The sequence below is a fragment of the Triturus cristatus genome, chromosome 5_1, assembly GCF_964204655.1.
Source record: "Triturus cristatus chromosome 5_1, aTriCri1.1, whole genome shotgun sequence".
NCBI classification, from domain to species: domain Eukaryota; kingdom Metazoa; phylum Chordata; class Amphibia; order Caudata; family Salamandridae; genus Triturus; species Triturus cristatus.
The window spans coordinates 151145540-151170025 of record NC_140587.1 but is presented as its reverse complement, the minus strand read 5'-3'; the positions used below and the strand labels follow the sequence as shown (position 1 = coordinate 151170025).

Sequence of the window (24486 nt, the reverse complement as noted above, 5' to 3'; positions counted from 1 at the left end):
GATTTAATTATCAATATAGCCACTCCTCCTTCCATGTGGGCCACTGGGGTAGAAAGATTGTGGTGTGCCTCATGTCTGTTACTCAGAGTACTTTCCCTCCCAGTTATATTTCAACTTGTCACTTTTGCTTATGGGAGAGGTGAGATTCCTGGAGTAGAGCTATTTTAGGGCACTTGGAACCAAGGGCAGTAAGAACTTTTTTCCTTTTTAGATCTCACCTACTGATAGCGCAAGTGCTGTCGCTGCAGGGGGTATTATTTACTATAAAAGGCGCTTGGAACCTGCCCATTGCTTACCATTCTTTGGCATCATTGTCACTCTTCTTTGCTACCATGCACAATTGACCAGCATGTGCCAAGCGTCACTTCCTTTTCTTTCTATGGATCATGGATCAAGCACAGATTGATTAATTTTAATTTATGTTTCTCTACTGCTCGTGCTGTGATTGAGGTACATTTCTTCTTCCCCTTCCACTCCGCCAGGTCCTTGGTGCTTCTTTCCCCTCCCACCCACCCTGTGTAGGTTCTTCCCATACCACTCCCATCACCAATGTTTGATTGAATCGTCCTAGCGCTCTCCGATTGTCAACTCTGTAATATCTTTGATATAAAAGTCAGTCTGTTCTGCTTGCTTCTTCTCACAACAAGGTGATTGTTATTGTCATTCACTATCATGATTGAGTACTGAGTACATCTGCTATTCCTGTTTAGGAAAGGAGTTTAACATTTGTAGCTCCACAACACTGCACCTACCTGACTCCATCTCCTTTATCCCCAACCGGTACAATATATGTTGCTCCCTCACCTACTAGCCCCTCTTGGTCTAACATACATTTTTTTGTAAACAAACCAGTTTTTGCAGAAGTGTTGTACATATTAACAAGCTCCTGTATTGCATCAAAGGCATTGGATGTTTACATGGATCTTAGGTCGGAATAATTGGTAACATATTATAATTACATTTGTATAGTACAAGGCTTTGAAGCACTATAGGGCAATTCACTGGCAACTCATGCAACTTTTCATACCACACAATGCCTCTCAACTCTATGCCAATCCACTCCACTCCTTGTCACACAAGTCACTTCACTCCACGCTGCGCATGCCACTCCACTCTACGCTGCGCATGCCACTCCACTCTACACTATGCTGCACATGTCACTCCACTCTGCACATGCCACTCCACTCCACTCTACGCAGCACATGCCACTCCACTCTACGCAGCACATGCCACTCCACTCTACGCAGCACATGCCACTCCACTCTACGCTGCACATGCCACTCCAATCCACGCAGCTCATGCCACTCCACGCTGCACATGCCACTCCATTCAATGCCACTCCAAGCCACACAATGCTGCTCCACTCCATTCCACACAATGCCACTCCACGTCACTCAATGCCACACAATGCTGCTCCCCTTCACCCCCTTACTATGCCACTCCACACAATGCCACTCCACAAAACGCCAATCCATTTGATGCCTCTCCACTTTACTCATTTGCAATTGTATTTTCGTTGCGCTTACTACCCCTTTGTGGCATTCCAATCCATTCCTCTTAATGCCACTCCACTTCATGCCACACAATGCTACTCCATTCAGCGCCACTCCACTCCAAACAATGCCACTCCACTCCACACAATGCCGCTCTACATCACACAGTGTCACTACTCGACACAATATCACTCCATGGTACTCCACGCCACACAATGCCACTCCACTTCACACAATGCTCTGCCTTGTACTGTCTCCTGTCGGTCCCATGGGGGATAGGGGTGGAGTCTAAGATTGAGAGGCTGCAGGTGATTCAGCTTGCGCTGTTTCGTGTGTGAATTGGTACAATAATTGTGCCCATTTCAGAGATATGGTATGTTTACATATTCCCTTCACTTCCTCATCCCTCAGTACCTCTTCTTCCACTGCACCGCACTTTTTCATGGCGCCTACCCAGGCTGCTTCGGGGGGTCCCGCCGGGCCTGCCAATGCATGGCTATTCCGCTTTTTGCTAAGAGAATGGCTAGGGATGCAAAGCGGCTCTGCACCTTTTCAGTCCTCTGCCTGCGGAAGATTCCGAGGGCATCTTCCATGTGACGTGGTCATAATGTTGGTCGTCACTAGGAGTGTCCGATGTACTTTGTCCCAGTACTGTTGGATATTGGGGCAATCCCAAAACATGTGCTTGTTTTGGGAACGGGGGCATGCAAAGTGTGTGTCAGTATAAAAATGGTGGAGGCAGTGTGGTGTTAGGTATGCTCTGTGGAGGATATTGAATTGAATGTTCTTGAAACGTGCGTTCCTGGAGACCTTTTTTGGATATTCTAGTGCCACCTCCCATTCTTTATCATTAAATACCCGTCCTACTTCATTTTCCCATGTCTGTCGTAATGAGTGTAGAGGGTTGAGGATCAGTTCCCGGACAGCTTTGTAAAGCCAGGTAACTAAATGTCTACCCGCTCCCATATGCAGTATTGTGTGTAGCACCGGGTGTGTCGGAGGTTCCCCCTCATTTAGATCCCAGTAGCGATGGCTGCTGTCTAAGAGTTGCCTGTGTAGCAGGAACTGGCCCGGCGGGAGGTCATAGTGTTCAGCTATTTGGGCGTAAGTCCTTAGCTGTCCATCTTCGAACCGGGATTCTACCTCTGTTACTGAGTGTTCGGTCCAAACCTGAAGGGCACGGGTGGTATACTATTTATTCTTTCGTGGGAACCCTACTAGTGGGAGTAGAGGTGAGTATATGGGTTTTTCTCTGGACATGCAATGGATTTTCAGGGTGCACGTGTGGGCTATGGACACCTGCAGGGGGTAGGTGCGCAGTGGCTTGGTACCTGGCATGAGCATTTTCCGGATTGCCAGGAGGGGTACGCGGCCCTCATCAGTAATAGTTTCTCCTGTATGACACTCTGCTGTCCAGTGTGATAACCACTGGAGTTGAGCTGCCAGGAAGTATGCTTCAAAGGATGGAGCTCCCAGCCTTCCCTGATTCGTGGGCAAGTACAGTGTGGTTAAGGCTACCCTATGTCGACCTCCTCCCCATGTCAACGCGGTGAGCAGTGTATGCAGCTCCCGAAAGAAAGGGTGCAGTGGTATTACTGGGAGATTGGTGAAGTGATTGAGTAGTCTGGGAACCATGATCATTTTGGCAAGGGCTACTCATCCAATGGGGGCAAGGGGTAGTGTTACAGCCTCACCCCCAGATATCTAGGCACCGCAGCACTCCAGGCAAGTTTCTGAGCTCCAACAGGTATGTCAAGAGGGGCCAAATGAGGACTCAATGGATAAATCGTGGATTTGTCACAATTGACTTTGGGGCCGGAGGCCTCTGCAAAGTCCTGTAACGTCGTCCAGATTTGGGTGAGGTCACTTGTGACATCTCGGACATATATCAGGAGGTCATCTGCATACAGTGATACACAGTGTACCGTGTCTGCTATCAGAATACCCCATGCCTCACCCTCCAGACGTAAACGTAAACGTATCGCCTGGGGCTCCACTGCCAGGGCGAATAGGAGGGGGGACAAAGGGCACACCTGCCTAGTTCCTCTTTCTATAAAAAATGAAGCAGAAATGTATTTACCTATTCTCACCCACGAGGTGAGGCCTTTATAGAGGAGTTGTGTATACGCCATCAGGGTAGGTCCTATGTTTATTCTACGGAGGACAGCAAATAAATATGGCCACAGCAAAGTATCAAAGGCCTTTTCGGGGTCTAGAATCGGACCCGCTTCATTGGGGAACTGCGTTCTCGCCCTGTTTTGGATAGGGAACAGCCTGCCTAGATTCTGCGAGGTGTTGCGCCTCTGGACAAATACACATTGGTCTGGGTGGATCAGTGGTGTGAGAATTTGGGTATAAGGGTCCGCTAGTATTTTACCCAATATTTTACAGGCAGGAAGCGTTCAGTCTCTATGTGGTTTTGGTAATGTAACTAGGATAGATTCCCTGAGTGAGCCTGAGAGTTCACCTCTTTCCAGCGCGTCTTCGTACATGGCTACAACACGGGGATCAGTTGGGCTGAGAAGGTGCTATACTATTCGAGCGGGAAGCCGTCCATTCCTGGTGCTTTGTTGCGCGCCAATGCTCTCATTGCTTGGGCGACGTCCGGGGACTTGATCCTCGCCTCTAATGATTTTTTGTCTGTGGATGGAATGCAGGCTATGAGCAATGGGCGGAGGAACTGGGTTATCGCATAGTGTTCTCCCTGCATTGGGGCCTGATAGACACTTGAGTAATACTCGTGAAAGATGTGCAAGATATCTATCTATGAATGTCAAGAGGTCCCGGTTTTGTCTATTTCCGTGATCGGGTTCATATCTCTGTCTTGCTTGGCTAGCCAAGCTAGGAGCGTCCCAACTCTATTGCCTTCTCGATGCACCTTGGTAGCAGAGACCCTAAAGTTATAATTGCGTAGGTCCCTCATTGCCTCTGCATTGGATGTCTTGGCTGCTGCTACTTTGTCTGGGGTGACTTCGCCCTTATCAGTTGTTTTAGTTAAAGGCGCTAGTGCTACCTCTGTGCTTTGCAGTGATCTTTCGAGTGTTCTACGTACCCTTACTATTTGTTGTGTGCAATGTCCCCTGGCTGCGACTTTGAATGCATCCCATTCTATCAGTCTGGACGTCGCTGGTCTGTGAGGCAGTCCCGTGGTAGTTTCCAGGTGGGTACGGGGGGTGGGGTGGCTTCCACCTGTGGGTCATTATGTGTGCATCATGATCTGATAGTACTCTACCCAGATAGTCTGTGTGTTGTACTCTCGGGAGTATTGTTGTGGCGCAGAGAAATCTATCAAGTCGCACTCGCAAGTTATGTGGAATCGAGTGGAAGGAATATAATTTAGTGTCTGGATTCCGCTCCCGCCATGCGTCCGCCAATGCCCATTGCTCTACCCAAGTTTGCTATTGCTTTGTTTGCTTGTGCGCAGGCGACTTCGCCGAGGGGGGGTGGGATCTATCGAGACGGATGTCCAAGGCACAGTTGTAATCGCCCCCTAAGAGCCACGGGACCGATGTGTATTGGGTTAACACTCCTATAAGGTGACTCCAGAATGGGTCTTGTTCTACGTTAGGAGCGTATATGCTTCCTAACAGTATTGACTGACCCTCTAACAGTCCTTCTTTTTCTATGATACGCGTTTGCTACCTGATGGGAATCCCAGGCTGAATCCAGATCAGGGCACCCCTAGCGAATGCTGAGTATGTTTCTGCACAAATAATACCCCACCATTTCTTACGCAGGTGATCCACCTCGACCGCTGTCCGGTGTGTCTCCTGTGGGAGAGCTATCTGTGCCTGCTGTCTCTTTATAGATGCGTAGATGGCGTATCGTCTGTTCGCTGTATGCATGCCCCTGACATTTAATGTCATGATTTTAATATCTGTTAGGGATCTTAGTGGCCATGTTGTCTGGTGTCTAAAAGAAGAACGTCTGTGCGTGATGCCTAGCTGAACTCTCGTGTCCCCCCCAGTAGAATGCTAACCACCCGAATACATTTCTGCTAGTTTGCTCTGCTAAGGGTAATCGGGGAACTTGAGATAGGGCAACAATAGAACTAGACAACGGGAAGCATTCCCAACTTGAAGGACCTATTGTTTGGGGCGATACGTCCAAACTACACTTCATGTATTGTCTTCAGTTCGTTGTTTGAGGGAAGTGGCCATACGTCTCCGCAAGCCGCTGTCATCACGCCCGCTCACCATTAGACGATAGATTAGAAATGTCTAAGGGTTCCCCTTCACCCCCTCCCACTCACAGCATTCCAGTCCGGTATATAGTCTTGTAATGTTCGGGATACCTTACCGCGGTGTCCCGCTTATTCATAGCAGTGTCCTCTTTCCGGGTACTGAGGTCTCAGAGGATACATCACCCTGCGGCCGTCTCGCAACAGAGTGATCGTCATATCAGCGTGTCCGCTGTTTGAGGAGTCACTATCGGACGTGTGACTGAGCCATCATGGGAGGTGTTCGCATCGCTAACTTCCTCCTCTGAGGTGAATAGATGTGGGCCCTTCTCTCCATCCGTGCTTTCCCCTGTCGAGCTCACCACCGAGGCCGCTTGTAGTGCTTTCCTGCACTCCGCTATGATTTGCTCGCGGTCGGGGGAGTTTTTTGTAAATGAATCAGATCGCGGGGTCCGTTGTGTGAGGGTGACTCTTTTGTATTGCCGCCGTTGACGGCCAGAGGGCCGATGACTTTGTGTGTTCCTGTGACTGTCTAGGCCCGCCAATCGTTGCTCTACCCAGTCACTTGCCTCCGCAGGGTCTGTAAAGAAGTGTGCGGTTCCGTCATGTATAATTTTGAGACAGGCAGGAAATAGGAGAGCATATTGTAGGTTGTTTTGGTGCAGGGCACATTTAACTGCCAAAAAAATGTCTCTTTGTTGCTGGACAGCACGGGAGTAATCCAGGAATAGCATAACTTGTTTATCTTCCACTCGAAGTGGCCCTTTCTGTCTAGCAGCCCGGAAAACAGTATCTCTGTCTTGGTAATGGAGCAGTTTCAGTAGGAACGGTCGGGCGGTGATCCCAGTGGTGGTGGTGGTTTACGGGCCGGGACCCGGTGTGCTCTCTCTACAGAAAAGAAAGGAGTTAAGTCTTTTGCCTGGGTAAACGTTTTAATCCATGTTTCCATGTATCGAATAGGGTTGGACCCTTCTGCCCCCTCCGGCAGATTGAGGATGCGGATATTACTACGGCGGGAGTGTCCTTCCAGGTCATCCGCTTTGTTTTCCAGAATCTTCACCCTAGATTTCACGTCTTTAATGGCATCTTGGTGCCGCTGCACTTGCGGTTCTATGGTTTGGAGCGTTTTCTCCCCCTGTTTAACTTTGTCCGCCAGCTTCCTGTGGTCATCCCGAAGTAGGTTAAGGTCCGTGGCCAGTTCTCCAAATCTGTTTTCCATGGTCATTCTTGAATGTATGATTGCCGCTAGGACCTTATCTAATTTGTCGGACATGGACTCTGTGTAGGAGGGCTCCCCTTCCAACTGGGTGGCCTTGGGGTCTGGGGAGGTCGGTCTCTTGGTCGCCGGTGCTTGCGATGCTCCTGTTATGCGTTGACGTCTCATGTTGTCCTCATACCTTGTTGTCATTTTCGGGCTGGCCCCTGAGCTGCGCCCAGGCGACACGTGGCTGGATGGCGGTGGACTTCTATATGCCGCTTTCCACGGTTAGTTGTTGTCCTGGCCCGTCTACTGGGGTTCACCTGTCGTAGGCGCTGTCATTTGCGAAGGATACCCACTTTTAGTATTTGCCGCCCCACGGATACTATGGGCAGATGTTATGCCACTGGCAGTATAGGGTCCACAGTTGCAGCGAATTCACCGAGGGAGGGAGAGGGTTAGGCGGGTATTGTCGTGTATCCCTTTCAATATAACTGGGTGAGGCCCCACAGTCCCGAGGCTATGGCAGCCCCTTCATCTCATTCCACCGCGGTCCCTCGCTACTTCGTAGCTTCTGATCGTAATAGTGCGGGCCCCGGATTTTGCCGTAATCGCAGTTGACTTGTAGGCCTGCTCAATTCTGGAGTGCCTGCTTAGGCGCACCCACTGCGCGCCTCGCAGCCTGGCGTCATGCAAACAGGGCCTGCTGAGAAGACCTATGGCATCCGGAAGGGTCCCCTCCTCCCTGCGATGATGCACCCAGGAGATGTGTGGCTGCAATCGCCTCCACCGTGGCCAGACCGGGCCGGGATCAAGCGGGGTACCCCCATGTCTCAGGGCAGCTTGCCACGACCATGATTCACCTAGCCCCCTCTGACCTCCCGTCCCGCGCCTCGAGTCCCGGTGCCGCGTGGGGGGAAGGCCTCCGTATCTCGATGTGGTGGGGTGCAAGGAGCGTCTCAACAGCAGAGATCCCGTCCTGGCTCGCCCGTTGTGTGCATGGCGCTTTGCAGACGGGCCTATGGAGAGGGGATGAGATGGCCAGGTCCAACAGAGGTGCTCCTCCTGCTTCAGTGAGGGACTAAGCTCATTCCTCCGTGGGGAGCCGAGGCATTGACGCATCGGTATTCCGGGCCAGAAAGCAAACGATTGGAGGTCCCACCTCTGCCCTGATCGACCGCGGACCACAGCGGTGCACCCGCGCACCCGGAGAGCCGGCGGAGGCAGAAGGCGGCGTCCAGGAGAGCTCTCACGCCCAAAACAGTACATCTAGAGTGCGTGTTACTGCCAGCTGCCCCGTGGTGCTGAAGATGGGCCAGGCCTAGGCTGGATATTGCGGTGGGTCGATGAGGCCAGCTACAACCAGGAGGCTTCCAGCATTTCCCGACCTCCCGCCGCACACCTCGAGTCCCAGTGCCGTGCGGGGGGAGGCCACAGTATTTGGGTGTGATGGGGCGTAGGGTGTAGCACGGTGCGCTGGGGGCAGGCAAGGGACCCTCCAGGTCAAGTCCACGATGCAGGGGCCGTTCCGTGCGGGGCCTGCGAGTGTTTTCAGCCTCCTCCCGGGGCCCCACCATCCGCAAGTTGCACTCTCACCTGCCATGCTCGGAACCTCGGGAGGGGTTTTTCACCTTCCTCCCCGCCGCGCTGGCAAAGGACAAGGAACTGCCTGACTGATGTCTCGAACCCTCCACCTCCGCGGCGGGCCGTCAATGTCAGGTAGGCGCCACCATGTTGGCCTCGTTGCTGGACAGCTGTGGAAGTCTCTAGTGGCGCGAGAACCGCTTCCCGGTCTACGATCCGGATCTCAAAGGAAACCCATGTGAATGTCGCCAGCTCCGGTGCTGGTTTCAGTGGGTTTTGGGGTGATTATGGCATGGATTACTGCTGATTGCGCGGGCTGCCGAGTGGAGCACTAGGAAGGTACGTCTGCCATCTTGGTCAGCTTGACCACGCCCCCCCTCAACATTTTCTAGTGAACATTCATTCTTACAGCCCCCTGTACACCCATCTTCCCTTCTCTCTGCCTTAATTATTCTTTCAGTTGCAGTTGATGCTATAGCGATTCCTAAAATCCAGTTTCAGAGGTCCCCTTTTATGCTTTCCTCTCCATCACTAGAAATCTGGGACAACACTGGGACAAGCCCTTTACCACTAGCGTCTGTGGTAATTACAGTTTTGACCCTGGGGTCAAACCCTTATAAGGGTATTGCCTCACAAAGGTCTAGTTTAATTTCCTCAAACTGCTTTTGACATACAGTACTCCACTCAAATACCTGCCAAGAGCACAGTAGTTGCCTCAGGTGATACGTTTTCTCTACAAACCCTTCCACAAACTTGGCGTAAAACTGGGCTGTCCCTAAAAATGACCTCACCTCCTCTTAACTTGATGGATCAGGGGCATCCTTAATAGACTCTAAGACTTCCATTTTGGGAGTAATAACACTACCACACACACAAACTGCTTCCCAAACTTACTTGTGTTTACTTCAGCAGTCACCCCACATCTTTTCAGCTTCTTCAAAACTTCGTATAGCCTGCGATTGTGCTCCTCTTTGTTCTTTCCCATGATCAATATGTCATCCTGGAAGTATGTTTCCCCAGGCAGATCCTTAAAGAGTCTGTGCATCAGTCTTTGGAAAACTGCTGCTGCCATGGCTAGTCTAAATGCATGCAAATAAATCTGAAACACCCCACTGGCATTATGAACACACTGAGATCTCTACTGTCTGGATGCAGAGTCACCTGGTGGTAAGCTGAAGCTAAATTGATCGTGGAAAACCACTTGATGCCCTTGGTCATGGCCAGCAATTTGTTTATCTTAGGCAGCGGAAACTTGTCCACAACAATATTTTTGTTGATGTCCCTCAAGTCAATGCACAAACTCAATTTACCATTTCCCTTCCTAGCCACAACGAGTGATGCCATCCACGCACATTCCACCGCTTCGATAATCCCTTTATGTTCTATTTGTCTAGTTTTTTTGTAACTTCATCCCTAACATTGAAGGGAATATTCCTTACCTTGTGGGTTACAGGTACAACATTCTTTTTTTTTAAACAACCTTATGAACAAAGTTCTTAAGCTTGCCTATCCTTCCAGAAAACTCCTGAAAATGTTTTCCTAAGTTTGTCCTCAAAGCTCTGCAACTTGTCCTCTAGCACTAGAGCTTGGTGTACACTGTTGGGATTTAATGTGATGTTCACTGTTTTTTGATCTAGCCATCCTAACACTGAGGGACCTACCTCAGACACAGCTTACCCACAGTCACTCTACCGTTAAATTCAAAAGGTAACCCACAATACCCTCACATATAGGTATTTTCTCTCCTGTGAATGTGACCGGGTTGATATCTGAATCCGTTAACTGCATTTTTACCACATTTTTAAATTCACCTTCCCACACTGTTTTGTTAACAATGGTAAATGGTGACCTAGAGTCTGCAGTAATACTTATCTAAACTCTACCAATGTTTATGTCCCACATCGGTTTGCTCTTCGCTAAACCACACAAATTTAGAACAGGACATATTACACATGACACCTACTTCTTCTTCTTGACACTCATCAGATTGTTCTGAATCCAATCTATTGCCAAGCAGTTTAACACATTGCACACCTTTGTTTTTCTTCCTGCAGGCCTCACCCTTAACGAAGGGCAAGTCTTATTCCTGGCTACGTGATCTTTGCTGCCACACCTATAACAAGCCAAATCTTTCCCTTACCATCCAGTACCAAATTTCTTTTTGTTCTCCAACCCCCCTCTACCCCTGTAGTTTTAGATTTGTGTGCTTTCAAACCCTTACATACCAAAGTACTCTCTTAAGACTCAACCTTAGTAGTGGTAGAGGAATGAGCTGCTTTTGCGCATCTTTTGGACAGCTCACTCCTTTATTTGTTTTTTATTTTTTATCAAGGCTACAATGTCCTTGAGTGAATTATCCCCACTCACCCAAAGTCTCCCTTGCAAATTTGAGTCATTAGTATGCATGGTAACCTGATCACAAATTATTTTTTTCATGCCAACTGCCGAATTTACAAGTCACAGCTAACTAGGTTGACATGCAGTCCTCAATAGTTTCAGATTTGCCCAGATGTTCAGCTGCAGACAGTATTAGAGATGAAGCATTTTTTCACTGCTGGTGCACACAGCACAGGCTCATCACCCGAAGCCCTGTAGGCAAAAAAAAAAAAATAATGCCTAAAGATTGTGGCAGGCATAAAGGGAGGCATAGCACCAGCCTAAAACAATAGATATAAAACTTCAAATCAGGTGAGGTTGTGACACTCACTGTTAAAATAAAAAACAAATTCAACCGAAGAAAAGGGTGTGAATCTGAGACACGGAGGAGCCAAACACTACACTGTTTCCTTGTTGTGGCCCACATGCATAACTGCACAGTCTGTGACCACTTACTCTCCCCTGATCTGTTTTCTTACCAAAACCGAGAAGAGTTTCTGGCACTTTTATTCTTCCATTAGCTGGTGGCCCCTGACTGACTCCTACAGGGCATGCATTGCATACAGGTGCGGACAATTTGAGATGGGACACTGATAGATAAATATAAACTATCCAATGATGGTGATGGAAATGTAGCATTAGATTGAACATATGCCAAATGTCAGAACTGGTGGGGAGACAACAGGCTCGTGCGTTAACAAGTAAAAATAATTTTTTGTAGACAATAGACCGGTAGGGCAGCTGAATGCAAAAGGAACGAAGCATGCCAGAAGTTTCAAGCAGCAGTGGAAGCCATAATGTGGACTCAAAGGTGACCAATACTTCGAAGGAAGATAGTTATTAATTCATATGCTTCGCTCTTTGCAGGACCGCGTGGTAATCTTGGATCCATTTGGGTATTTGAAAGTAAAGTTTCAGCCAATAAATCAAAGGGCAAGAGAGGGATTGTATTTACCATGAATGGTTCAATGTGCTGTAATTTGCAGTAACAAAATTACCGCACATGCATAGGAATAACAAAATGCGAGCCGATATTCCCAGTTCCCTTGTTTAAACATCCTCATGCCAAAAATTGACAGGAGGATGCATTTTGTGCTTAAATATAGCATGAAATGACAGATTTGCATTTTTGGTAAGAGCACGTTATTTTGCTTTACTACGCGAAAGCAAATTATGTGATTCACACACCCCTTTTCTAGCATCTTCTAGTTTTCAAAAAGAGACCAAACATAACAACCTTACCAATTTTGCTGACAAGAGTACAACCTGTTATTGTCCTCCTATGATAGTATAAGTCGTAGAACCATGTCTACATCCAATAAAGTGGAATACCTATGCTTCGATGTATGTGTATACCTGTACCCTTAAACAAACCAGCAGGTGCTTCCCAACCAGTTTACCTTCAACTTTCTGATTTCCTGCTGATATAGCTGGTCTATAAGCATTCATAGATCTATTAGCCTTCTGTCCCACTTCGAAGTGAGCGAGAAAAGTTAGAACACTTGTGACTTGAGAGAAAATGGGATCAATACCCTTTTCCACACACCAGCAACTCCTGGTGTCCTATTCTGACTTTTAGACCATTTTTGTACCTTTAACCCAGGGTGCTCTGATATAAGTAGTAGCTGATTCCAAAAGGTGTGGCATGCCTGTGAGCACTCTGAAAGGCTCCATGCCACCAGAGGGAGGCAGCCCTCTAAAAGCATGTTGTGAAACTGCCCATGTGGGTCCCATAACACCTGAGGAATGGTTGGAGTAAGAATTTGACAATATACTGCCACTTCTGAGGAGAACCGATGCTGCACCATCTACAAAGGAGTTGCCAATGTGACTTTCGGAAACTCTGCAGATCTTGGGAACACATCTTGGAAAAGCATAAAGATTTCCACTGGATCCATTGTGAAGAAAAACATCTGTTGCTAGAGCTTCGGGATCCAATCTCTGGTTGTAAACTCTTCTAGTACAACTGTCAAGCATGACACAGAGGTCTACTCTGAAAGGATCCCGTGTCTAGTTGAGAGCCTGCAATGCTTGAAGAACACGACACCACTCACTACTTTCATATGTGGTCCTTGAATACTTCTTCACTACTGCATTGTCGGTCCCGGAATTTATTCTGCCACCATGGATATTTTCATCTGTAATCAAAATTACCAAAGGAACCTACCTATACCTACCAGTAGCCTTAACCTTTTACTTCCCAGTCTATGTACCTGACTGCCGTAATGTTGTGCATGCAGAGGAGCATCATACATTTGACCCTGATTTTTGCAAAGTTCTGGACTGCAAAGAAGGCTTAAGAAGTTCTAAAACGTTTTTGTGCATTAAGAAATGCTTCCTGGACCATCCTCCTCCAGTCGAGTAGCTGCCACATTTTGCAACTCAGTCCCCAAGACTTGCATCTGATTCTAAGGCATGATTTGCGGACGTAGGGACGATGGGTTGTCCATCCCATGCATCTAAATGGAATAGCCACCAACTTATCTCCTCTTTTGACTCAGGGTCTACAGGGACTGTTTGTGAATGTTTTAGACCAATCTGAAGGTGTATTATCTTCATGCGCTTGAGAGCCCCGTAATAAAAGGGTCCTAGAAAAATAGCCTGAATTGCGGACCAGAGCTGGCCCACCAGCCTTGCCAATTGACAGAGGGATGTCTGATGTCAGCACATCACCCTCGACTCCTTCTTTATACCTTTTACCTTTGCTTATGACAGCTAAAAAATCTTTTCGGAATCCACCAAAAACTCCAAGAATTCCACCCTTCCTGAGGGCACCAGCTTCATTTTTTCCACATTGATAATGAAACCCTATATCTGAATCAACTCTGAGGCCCCCTGATCTTGATTCACCAACCTCCCTCTCTCATGTCCCAGGCACTCCACTATCCTCTGGTCCTGTGCTTTGAGGGGGGTTTCCCCCAGAGGCCTCATCACTTTTGTGCAGCACTAAGGAGCAGAAGGATAGACCGATTGGAAGGGGCTTCAATCTGAACATGTCTTTGCCACAGAAACTGCAGGTACTGTCTATGCTCTGGACAGATTGGTACTGTCAGGTAGGTATCTTTTAAATCCAGACACACCATCCGGTCCTCCCTAAAGGAGGATGCTCCTCAGGCATATGATTTGCTCTATTTTGAAATGGCGGTACAGAATGAATTGGTTGGGCTCCCTCAAATGTATTATTGGATGATTTTTTTTTGTTGTTCTTCTGCACTAGAAAGATTTTGCTCAGAAAACCCTGGGGGTGTAAACGACATGGTGCTATAACCCTCTTTTGCAACATCTCTTCCTCCTCTGCGGTGACCAGATTCCAACCTTCCTGGAAAAAATGTATTGGCAAAGGCCTCCTGGTCTGTGTTGGGGTTGCATAGAATTCGGAATTCGGTCTGTAATACCCACAGATCTTTTGATATTGAACCCCACTGTTGAACAAAAAGGGCCATCCTCCCTCCCACTGTCACAAGGGGACAGGACACTACACTTACCTTGAGTTTCCCCTCCCTTGGCTTGGCCTCTGCTACTACACAGTGTCCTACCCTCATATTTGTGTGAAGAATGTTGAGCGTGAGTTTCCATACAGCGGGTGGTAGGAATGTATGTAGAAAGTTCCCTGGCCGGTGAAACATCCCTCATATCTACCAGCCCTGGGAATTACCTATCCAAGCTCTTTGGGCACAACGATAAAAATATAGTCAAGTTGCTTTGCCTTCTGGAATGGCCACTTTGAGAAACCAGGCAGTTAGTCTCCCTAAATACATACACGTCATGAGCCATTGCAGAGAATGACACCAGTTGAACTCTTGCAGTCTTTCGCTATGGTCTTATTTTGATGATATAAACGCCTTTTAAGAAACTGCCCTGGCTATTGCAACAAAATATTTGACTAAATCTATGTTTTTGCCATCTGCTATCTTTTACTAGATTTCTCCTGAAAGTTATGAGAAGCTGGGATTCCCTGGGGCCAAGGAACTTGCTGACATGTTCCGTTTCTACCAAACAAAGATAGACCGCAACATCGAACTAACACACCAGCTCAACCCAAATGTCAAGACCTTTCACCAGTTCCTCTCCGACAACAAAGAGGCCTTGAAATGTTAATTGGAAGGAATGTTGTTTTTGTTATTTTGGATTGGGGTCAGGTAGTAATAAAGATTTTTGTAGCTGATTACTTGTTTTGCAAGAAAGTATATTTTGTCATCTCATTATTTTGCTTTTCGTCTTATCTTTTGTTCAGTCCATCCTCTGCCTTCCTGGTGCTCACCCCATTCTTTCATCTTTCTAGATGTCCTAGTTGTCCTACGCATATTGTATTCCCCATAATTCAAAATCAATTGCAGGGCTGTGGACTGTGATATCTAATTTTCATTAAATTCTGCTTTTCTGGGGCATGTTGAGTGAAGAACTACACTTCTTCAGATGGGACATGGCTTCTACTGACTTTAGCTCCTTCCATATACCTGCCTTCTTAAGGTGCGCCCCTAACTCATTTAGTTCTTCTTCCTTTCTGGGGCATGGTATGCAATGTGCTTAGGATAGTCTATCCCTCAGATTTCAGAGGGCATGGTGTGAGATGTCCTAAACTTGTTCAGTTCCTCTATCTGCTTGGGCATGATGTGTGATGATTGTAGCTCATTCCATTCCATTCCCTTCCTGGCGCATGCTGTGTGATGCTCTTACATTCCTCTGACTTCCTAATGCATGGTATGTGATGTTCTTGGCTCGTTCCATTTATCTGCCTACCTGATAACGGTGTGTAATGTTCTTAGATCATTCCATTCCTTTGCCTTCCAAAGGCATGGCTTGTGATGTTCTTAGCTCATTCTCTGCCTTCCTTATGCATGGTGTGTGATGTTTTTAGATCATTCCATTATTCGGCCTTCCAGAGGCATGGTTTGTGATGTTCTTCGCTCATTTTATTTATCTTCCTTCATGATAAACGGTTTGTAATTTTCTTTGATCATTCCATTCCTCTGTCTCCCAGAGTCTTTAGTGGACTCTATTGCTTCATAGATGACATTCTGTGCTCTTTCCATTCCTTAAATGTCAAAGGGAATGGTGTTTGGCATTCTATGCTTATTCTATACTTTTATCAATAGTGATACAGAGAATGATATTCTCTTAATTCCTGGTCCTGGAATGTGATGCATCTACTCATTAATTTCCTTGACTATGATGTGGCATGTTCATTGTATCCCTTTACCTCCCCATATAATGGCGTGTGATATCCTATGCTCATTTCATGCTTGTGCCTTCCACCATCATTACAATGAAATGTTATTCTTAATGCATTCTAATTTTCAGAGATTTGCTGTGTAGTGTCCTGTGCTCCCTTCATACCGCTGGCTGACTGTGGCGTGGTATGTTTTCTTACGCCCATTCCATTCTCTTATGTTCTTAAACTAATGAGTACAGTCTCAAATTGGCTGGTTTACCTCATTTCAACTTTGCTCTCAGTAACAGGCTGATTTTTATTTCTACTGCCTGAATAAGGCAACTCCATAGTCATCTTAAGCTCATCGGCCATGCCATTTTTAACAGCGGGCATCTACACTTGCCCATGTCTACCCAATGCACTTGGGCCTTTTTAAATGAGATACACGCATATGGTGAGACCTACTGAGAACAATGATAAACATTCAGAGCTATTCTTTAAAAAAAGAAAAACGTTGTCTTTGTACTTCTCCCTTTCTAGCTGACTGCCATTTCTATCAGCACCTTCACCTTTTTTTGTGATATTTCTACCCAACCTTCAACAGCTTCCAAGAGTGTTGCATGTTTAATACCAAAGAAAACAGCTGGCAAACAATCTCCCCACAACTGACTGCAGCAAAAGGACATTCATTAGTTAAACTGCTGTAATAACCATATCTACAGTGTAGGTATTATAGACTCAGTCATATTTATATATTAAGGTGACATAGAATTTGGGATAAAGAAACATAAAAAAGAAAATGTGTCTCTCTATCTACCATGGTTGTCGCCACTGTGTAGTTTTGGTTCAGGCACACTTTCCAATAAAAAGCCATTTTTTGATTTGCTTGTAACTTTTGACCACATGGACAGATTTGCTCGAAACTTGCCCAGCCACTAACTGTATCTGTTAAATTCGACAGGTGTTTGGACAAAATATCAAAGGAAAAATATAATGTGGCCAAAATATTGTGTACAGAATATCGATGACTAAATTATTGTGACAGGAAGTTTCTATGGGTAAGCAACATTTTACTATACTTAACTCCACATCTATGTAGCTTGATAATATATATTGTCAAGTTATGTAGGAATTATGAATATTATCAAGATACATAGATGTGAGTTAAGAATAGTAAATCGGAACATGCCTACTCGATATTTTGGTCCTCAGTTTTTTTGACACGATATTCCGTCCACACCATTTTTTTCAATTGATATTCTGTCAGACAACCCGTTTGGCATGCCACATTTTGTGAAGATCTGCCAACAGGAAAAAAGTTAAAGGAGGGGGGCAAAAAAAAAAAACTTTTCCCATTTTTGCCCGCCCATTGTTTACCATTGGTAGGCTTAATTATCACTCATTTTGCTTGCGTCTTATTCAATGCTTTCGCTTATCCATCTTGTGCGTAGCTATAGGGAACTCGTTTTTAGGTCTCGCGCCTAGCGTTGCAGTGTGCAGGACTGCTCGCGCAGTGAGAGACCTCTTGTAGGGGGTTTGGAAACTGACCTATGAATTGCACATGCTCGTGCGTGTGCTTTTCCTTTTTGGCCATGCTATTGGCTTTTGCGTGCATCTTTTCAATAAAGACAGCACGCAGTTGGCCAAAGGCGGGCGCATTGCTCCGCCCATGGCCTATTGGTGTCTGTTACGCGCTGCAGCAGCATATGTTTCCAAATATCATGCCCAGACACGGGCGCGATAATTGGAAACCTATGCTGCTGCTCGTAACCGCGCGCACACACCAGCAGCTCCCGCATCTCGCGCGCATCATTCGCGGGCTTGTTGCTTTACAGTCAATGGGTCCGACAATAGCTCAGAGGTTTGAACGTACCGTTCGTCCTTTTGAGATTTGGGAGTTCGATCCCCGCTCCCCCCCCCCCCCCCCCCTACCTGGGCGATTTTTATTTTTATTTACATTTTGTCCTGTCTTTCCCTACTTCCCCTCCATGCATTGCCGACTCTGTCCCTTCCTCTCCCACTGCCCCTCAAATCATCCGAAGTCTCTGCCCCTTCTTCTCCCACTGGCCTTCATTAATCACTGTCTCTCTAGCCCTCATCCTCACACTTTTGATATGTTCATCGATGTTCTCTGTCCTGTCACATACTGTCCCTCCTTCCACTGTCCATCAGTCATCACAGGTTGTCTGTAACACTCCTGCGGTATAGCGCTTATGGACAATCTGTCACTCTCGCATTCCGCTCTGTCTCGCCCCCATCAACACTGGGTTTGCTTCACTCTTTCTCCCTCAGAGACGAAGTGCCTCGACACTGACAGTTCTAACGGAGCGCTGTGCGGCCCCTGATAGTAATGCACCTGCTCCAGCTCTGTCTAGTAATATTGCCGCTGCCGGTATCTCAGGACTTATTCTATGGAGCACTGCAAACAGAACAAATGGGGAGCAAATCCTGATTGTGCTGGAGAGATGATGTATTCTGTTAATTGGGAAAGTCTATTGGCGACAATTTTAGCGAGGATTTTGTAGTCAACATTCAATAGCAAAAGCGGACGATAGGACCCGCAGAGGGTGGGGTCTTTACCGGGCTTTGGCAGGAGAATGATAAACGCTTCACTCAGTGTGGGTGGTAGAGTCTGTCGTTCCAGGGCCTCGGCATACACTTCAATCAACTTCGGCGCCAGTAGGTCAGAGAAGGCTTTATAGAACTCCCCAGTAAATCCGTCAAGGCCAGGGGCGGAGGAGCCCTGTAGCACTTTTATTGCTCCACGTACCTCGGTCTCGGTTATAGGTTCCGCCATGAATTCATGCATATCCCTTTCAAGGTATACCATGGCCACTTCAGAAAGATATGCTTCCTGCTCAGTTGGGTCTCGGCCCAGCCTAGATGTGTTTAATGTATTGTAGTACGACTGGAATTCATCCCGAATATCAGTGGGGATTGTGAGCAAGGTCCCGTATCCCGAATCTCGGCAATACAGGCCTTGCTATAGGGTGGTCAAAGCGTTTGCGCCAGTGTACGGCCGGGGCGGTCCCCTTCTCCGCAGCAACGGGCCGCTTGATATTTGCCTAAAAAAAGGATCTTGCGATCCGCTGCTTCCCTGTATTCTGCGAGGAGGGCCAGCCTCAGTACCTGCGAGGGTGATACCGAGGGAGCTTGAGCCTCGTTGTCGAGTGCTACTAAATCATCCTCCAATTTGGCTAGAGTTGTGCGCAGAGATTTTAGAAACCCCCCCCCCATGTTTAGAGATGCAGACGCCACGGATATAGGCCTTAAATGCCTCCCACAGCGTTGCCCAGGTGTCCACCGACCCAGTGTTGAGAGCGAAATAGTCCTCTATTGCTTCGCCGATTTCGTGGCAAAAAAGATCGCCAAGGAGGGCCCGACCAGGGAAGCGCCACTGCCTCTCGTATCCCTCCAGACGCGGAACCCGGAGGCGAAGAAGGATCGGGGAATTATCAGAGTAGATTCTAGGAAGCGTAATCAGTGTCTGATACCACGAGGACACTTCGGGGATAGGAGCCAGAAATCAATCCTGGTCCATGTGTTGTGTTGACCTGAATAATGTGTGAATTTAATAGTGGGGTTACGCCTACGCCAGATGTCAATCAGAGAGAATTGGTCACATATCTCTAACAGTGCGCGCTGCGCTCTTGGCTTCTTATCTGATGCTGCTGCAGTACTGTCCAAATCAGGATTAAGTAGAAGATTGAGATCCCCCCCCATAATAATCCGAGTAGGTTCCAACTTGGAAAGTTGCGCATACAGTCCATGGAAATATTCTGGGGAATCAGTGTTAGGCGCATAAACACATAGTAATGTGATCCTATGTCCCATCATGGACCCCGTGACAATAGTATACCTGCCCTCCATGTCACTAACAACTAGTTGAAAAGTGAAGGCCAAAGGCAAGCTCGTCTGCGCCCGTCCGCGCTCTGGACGCACACAGCACCAGCCATGCTGCCTCCATTGCCCCTCGTCTGGGTTATTCCAGAGACAAGCTTGTTCGGCTTGATACTCGGAGGGATAGGATCATGATTAATGAAAGTGGCACTGAATCTGGTAAGAACCTCCTTAAGAAGGTAACATCAGGGACTCTTAACTGTGGATTGATTAATACCAGATCCTTGGCTAAACATTATCTGGAGATCTTTATTTTTTGGATGATTATAACCTCGATGTCCTGTTTCTTACAGAAACTTGGACATGAGTAGACAGAGAAGTTGAGCTTGGCTTAGCCTGTCCTCCAGGTTATAAAATCTGCCATAAACCGAGGCGGGATGGGAGAGGGGGAGGAGTAGTATTTATCCATAAAGACATCTGGAATATCACTCCACTCTGTGTAGAGGACATCCCGGGGATTGAATCATTGGGGTTCTCACTTAAAGACACTAGTGGTGTTTTATGTACTGGCCTACTTTGCTATAGACTACCAGGTGGAGCTGTTCATGTTTATCAAGAACTGATTGATGCGATATATACAATTTATCGCACTCTCATTCTAAGTTACTGATCCTCGGAGATTTGAATCTCTGGGAGAATGGTACTCTTGAGACAGCTTTTAAAGAGCTTTGCCAGGGGTGTAAGAACGTTAATCTTCAACAGTTGGTATTACACCCTACTCATCAGAAAGGCTATGTGCTTGATTTTGTTTTTGCTGATGAAAATATTACAGTTGTAAAGGAAATACTTCCACAATGCTGGACAGACCATTGTTTGGTTCTCTTTTCCTTGAAAGTAGTTAACTGCCAACAACAAGATGTCTATAGGTCTGCTACTCGAATTAGTAGTGTGTCCTAAAATATCAAAATCAATGGACCTCCCCCTGCTTGTTGATGACAGTTATGTCCTGCATGATTCAGTGGAAGTGAATTACCTGAATCTATGCCATCAAATTACCAACTCGCTAGATCAGCTAGCACCTTTGAGGAAAGCCAAAAGTCGCAAAAAGCCTTCTGCTCCATGGTACAATGAAGAGCTGAGGCGGATGAAGACTAGCTGTAAACAAGCAGAAAGGAAATGGAGGAGGAATTATTTAGAGATAGACAAAACGGTTCAAAAAGATTTGCTCTATATTTATAAAGAGTCGATAGGCTAAATATCTTGAGGAGACTATCTTACACTCAGCTAATAAAACTCAAACTCTATTTAGCTTAGTAAGAGGCCTGTCCAACCCAGACTGTGCTAAATCTAAAATCCCGGCATCACAAGAACTATGTGATGATTTGTCAATTTTCTTTGAGGAAAAAATTAATAAAATTTCAATCGGACTCAAATCCTCTGTGGATGATGATGCACACAAGCATACTGGCGATGCTACTTTAATAAAGTGTGGCATAATTGACAGGGACCACATGACAGTTCTGGATCATTTCCAGAATCCCTCACAAGAGGAATTTAATGCAAGTGCTGCTGGCATTTCCTCAGGCTCCCCCATGGACCCACTCCCACACAAGTATTGGAAATTGTTTGGTGGTGAACTCTTTCTGCATTTATACCATATTTGCTGTCAATCTCTAACTAACGCTGTAGTCCCGGACTGCTGGAAAAAGGCAGTTGTCTCTCCACTACTAAAAAAGGCTACACTGGATCCCCAGTGTCCCTCTAATTACAGACCCATTTCCTTGCTACCCTATCCAATTAAGATTCTGGAGAGGGTGGTGACTAAATTTCTTTCAAAATACGTTGAGGACAATGAACTGCTGGACGAAGTCCAATTTGGGTTTCGCCCTGCACATGGCACCGAGACTGCCCTGGTAGCAGTCTTGGATGACCTGACAATGCGGGCTGACAGTGGTCAAGCAGCCTTCTTAAAGCTGCTTGACATGTCGGCCGCGTTCGACACGGTTAACCATCGGATCCTGATTAAGAGATTGGAGGAATTGGCCGTTGTAGGCTGGGCGTGAGACTGGCTGCACTCTTATCTTTCTAATAGGCAGCAGGCAGTGACTATGTCGCCATTCATCTCCCAGAACAGAGATGTTAAACAGGGGGTCCCACAGGGCTCGGCCATCAGCCCAATTTTGTTTAATCTATATCTTCGCCCTCTCATTGTTTTAATAAAATCATTCGGCATTGATGTCAATAACTATGCGGATGATACTCAGCTTGTCTTCGCTGTTTACGGCAACAATGCAGTGTCTTTGGAAAAATTCCACAATTGTATGCACAGAACGGCAGAATGGCTGAAAGAGTATTCTCTACAATTTAATGGGGAAAAAACTGAAGTCCTGTGCAATACCGCAGGTAAAATTCAGCGTCCTCTTCCAGCAGATTTTTGGCCAGATTCGGCTAACAATTCCTTAGTGCCCGCTAATACAGTGCGCAATTTAGGAGTGTTGCTGGATAGCAACTTACAACTGGATTCTCAGGTAAGTAAAACAGTGAATATCTGTCTATTTCTGCTTCGAGCTCCCGTTTTTACCCACTCTTTTTAGACCTCAAGTGGTACGGAGCATTGTTCTAAGCAGAATAGATTATTGTAATGCACTCCTTTTGGGTGCCCCAGCCTCTTTGACAAAGAAATTACAAAGAGTACAGACTATGGCAGCTAAGTTGGCATTTAATCGGCCATATGGAGCCTCTGCCTCTTTGGCCCTAAAGGACCTACATTGGCTGCCCATTGTGCAAAGAGTTCAATTTAAGGCAGTCTGTGTTGTCTACAGGGCATTACACAACATTGGGCCTAAAGTACTACAAAGGAAGTTTGTATGGTACTCTCCTGTTAGATCCCTGCGCTCTTCTTCTGCAAATTTGGTCTGTGTTCCCCATGTCAATAAAGCTCGAATGGTGGGCAGATCTTTCAGTTTCACAGCATCCAGACTTTGGAATGCACTACCTCCGGAGCTTAGACAACTGAACACCCTGTCACGCTTCAGGAAGGAATTAAAAACCAGACTGTTCCCTAGAGACTAGACTTTCGCCTATCTCAGTTCTGATATCCGCTGATTGGTAATATAAGCGCCAGGATACCCTTGGGGTGACAGCCGCGCTATACAAGTGCACCTTACATTACATTACATTACATCCTCTTGTGTATGGGAATTGCGGTTCCTCTCGCATAGTTGCTAAAATTAGCAAAGTACCTGTGTGCCCCCCAGTTTGAAGCAAAACGAGCAGTGTCCTAAGTCGGTAAATGCGTTTCTTGTAGAAAGGCATCATCTATGTTATGTCTAAGCAATTAATGCACCACCTGCTGCCTTTTACGGTTGTTATTTAAGCCATGAACATTCCAAGACAACATGGATAAATTGGAGGGACCCTTAATCAAACCTGGCTGAGCCATTTGTAAACCGAAAGGACGCTAACGCGTTTTGATTCAATAATAAAGCAAAGGACCTAAGCGAGAATAATGACAATCAATAATGAAAACAATGTAACATACCCACACCCCTTACCCACCACCCAGCCCTGCTGCAATAAAAGTAAGGCATACCCCAATCTGTAACCAAAAAACAAAGTACCCAATATTTGTACAATGATACAATGCTACGACATAAGGGTACATCCAACCCAACAACAATATTCCCAAGGTTTCCACCAAAGTGGGTGGCAACGCCACGTCAGTCGACCAACTGATGTTTATCTGAAACTGCAACATGATATAATCCCAACTCAATTTAAGAACACTCAAGGATATCGGTACACCAAAGTCACCCAATCCCGGAACCTGAAAAAAGTTCTAGGCTGGCAACAGAACCACTGGGAGGAGGGGATGATCCACCCCTGTCATCTTGTAGCTGTTCATTATTACGTTTATAGGTGCGACAGAATTCCTGGACCTCTGTAGGGTTCTCAAAAAAACGTGATCGTTCTCCAACCTCCACTCTCAGACGTGCAGGATACATCATGCCATATTTGAGGCCAAGATTACGCAGCGTGGCCTTCACCCCGGTAAACTTGCGTCTGGCTTCCTGCACCAAAACCGTGAAGTCAGGATATAGAGCAATTTTACATCCCTGTCGATGGTTTCTCCGCGCTCCCTTGTGAATCGAAGGGCAGTATCCCGATCCCGGAAGTTCATGATGCGGGCAATAAGAGGTCAGGGGGGAAGGCCTGGGTTAGGCCTCGGACCTAAAGTACGATGAGCCCGCTCCACCACAAATCCAGGTGTGAAGGAGTCTCTCCCGAATTGATCCGCCAGCAGCGTTTCCACAAAAGTGTCCAGGCGACCAGTGGCAGTGGATTCCGGAAACCCAAGGATACGGACATTGTTGCGCCAACTGCGTGCTTCAAGATCCTCGTTCTTTATGAATATGTGTTCCATTCTATCTAACCTCTTAGTCGATTGCGCAGTCCCATCTTCAGTATCAAAGATCCAGGCCTCCACCACATCCAGACGCCTGTCATGCGCCTGGATCTTAGTGCCCATAGATTCAAGAGTCTTAGCGAGGGAGTCAAAACGACTGTCCAGCGCCTTAAAGCCAGCTCTCATCTCCTGCAGCAACTCTGCTGGGGGCCGCAGAGGCCAAGCCTCGATCTAGGCTCGAACTTCATTCTGCCATGT

At 46.7% G+C, this 24486-nt stretch overlaps 1 protein-coding gene across 1 annotated transcript in view; it reads left to right on the top strand.

Moving 5' to 3' along the window:
• LOC146830447 (nmrA-like family domain-containing protein 1) overlaps positions 1–14996 on the top strand; it is an 84546-nt gene extending 69550 nt beyond the window's left edge. Inside the window, exon 5 of the mRNA XM_085604685.1 lies at positions 14753–14996. Within this exon, the coding sequence (XP_085460811.1) occupies positions 14753–14929 (177 nt within the window). The 3' untranslated portion in view covers positions 14930–14996. The remainder of the gene's footprint in view (positions 1–14752) is intronic.
• The last annotated feature ends 9490 nt before the right edge of the window (positions 14997–24486 follow it).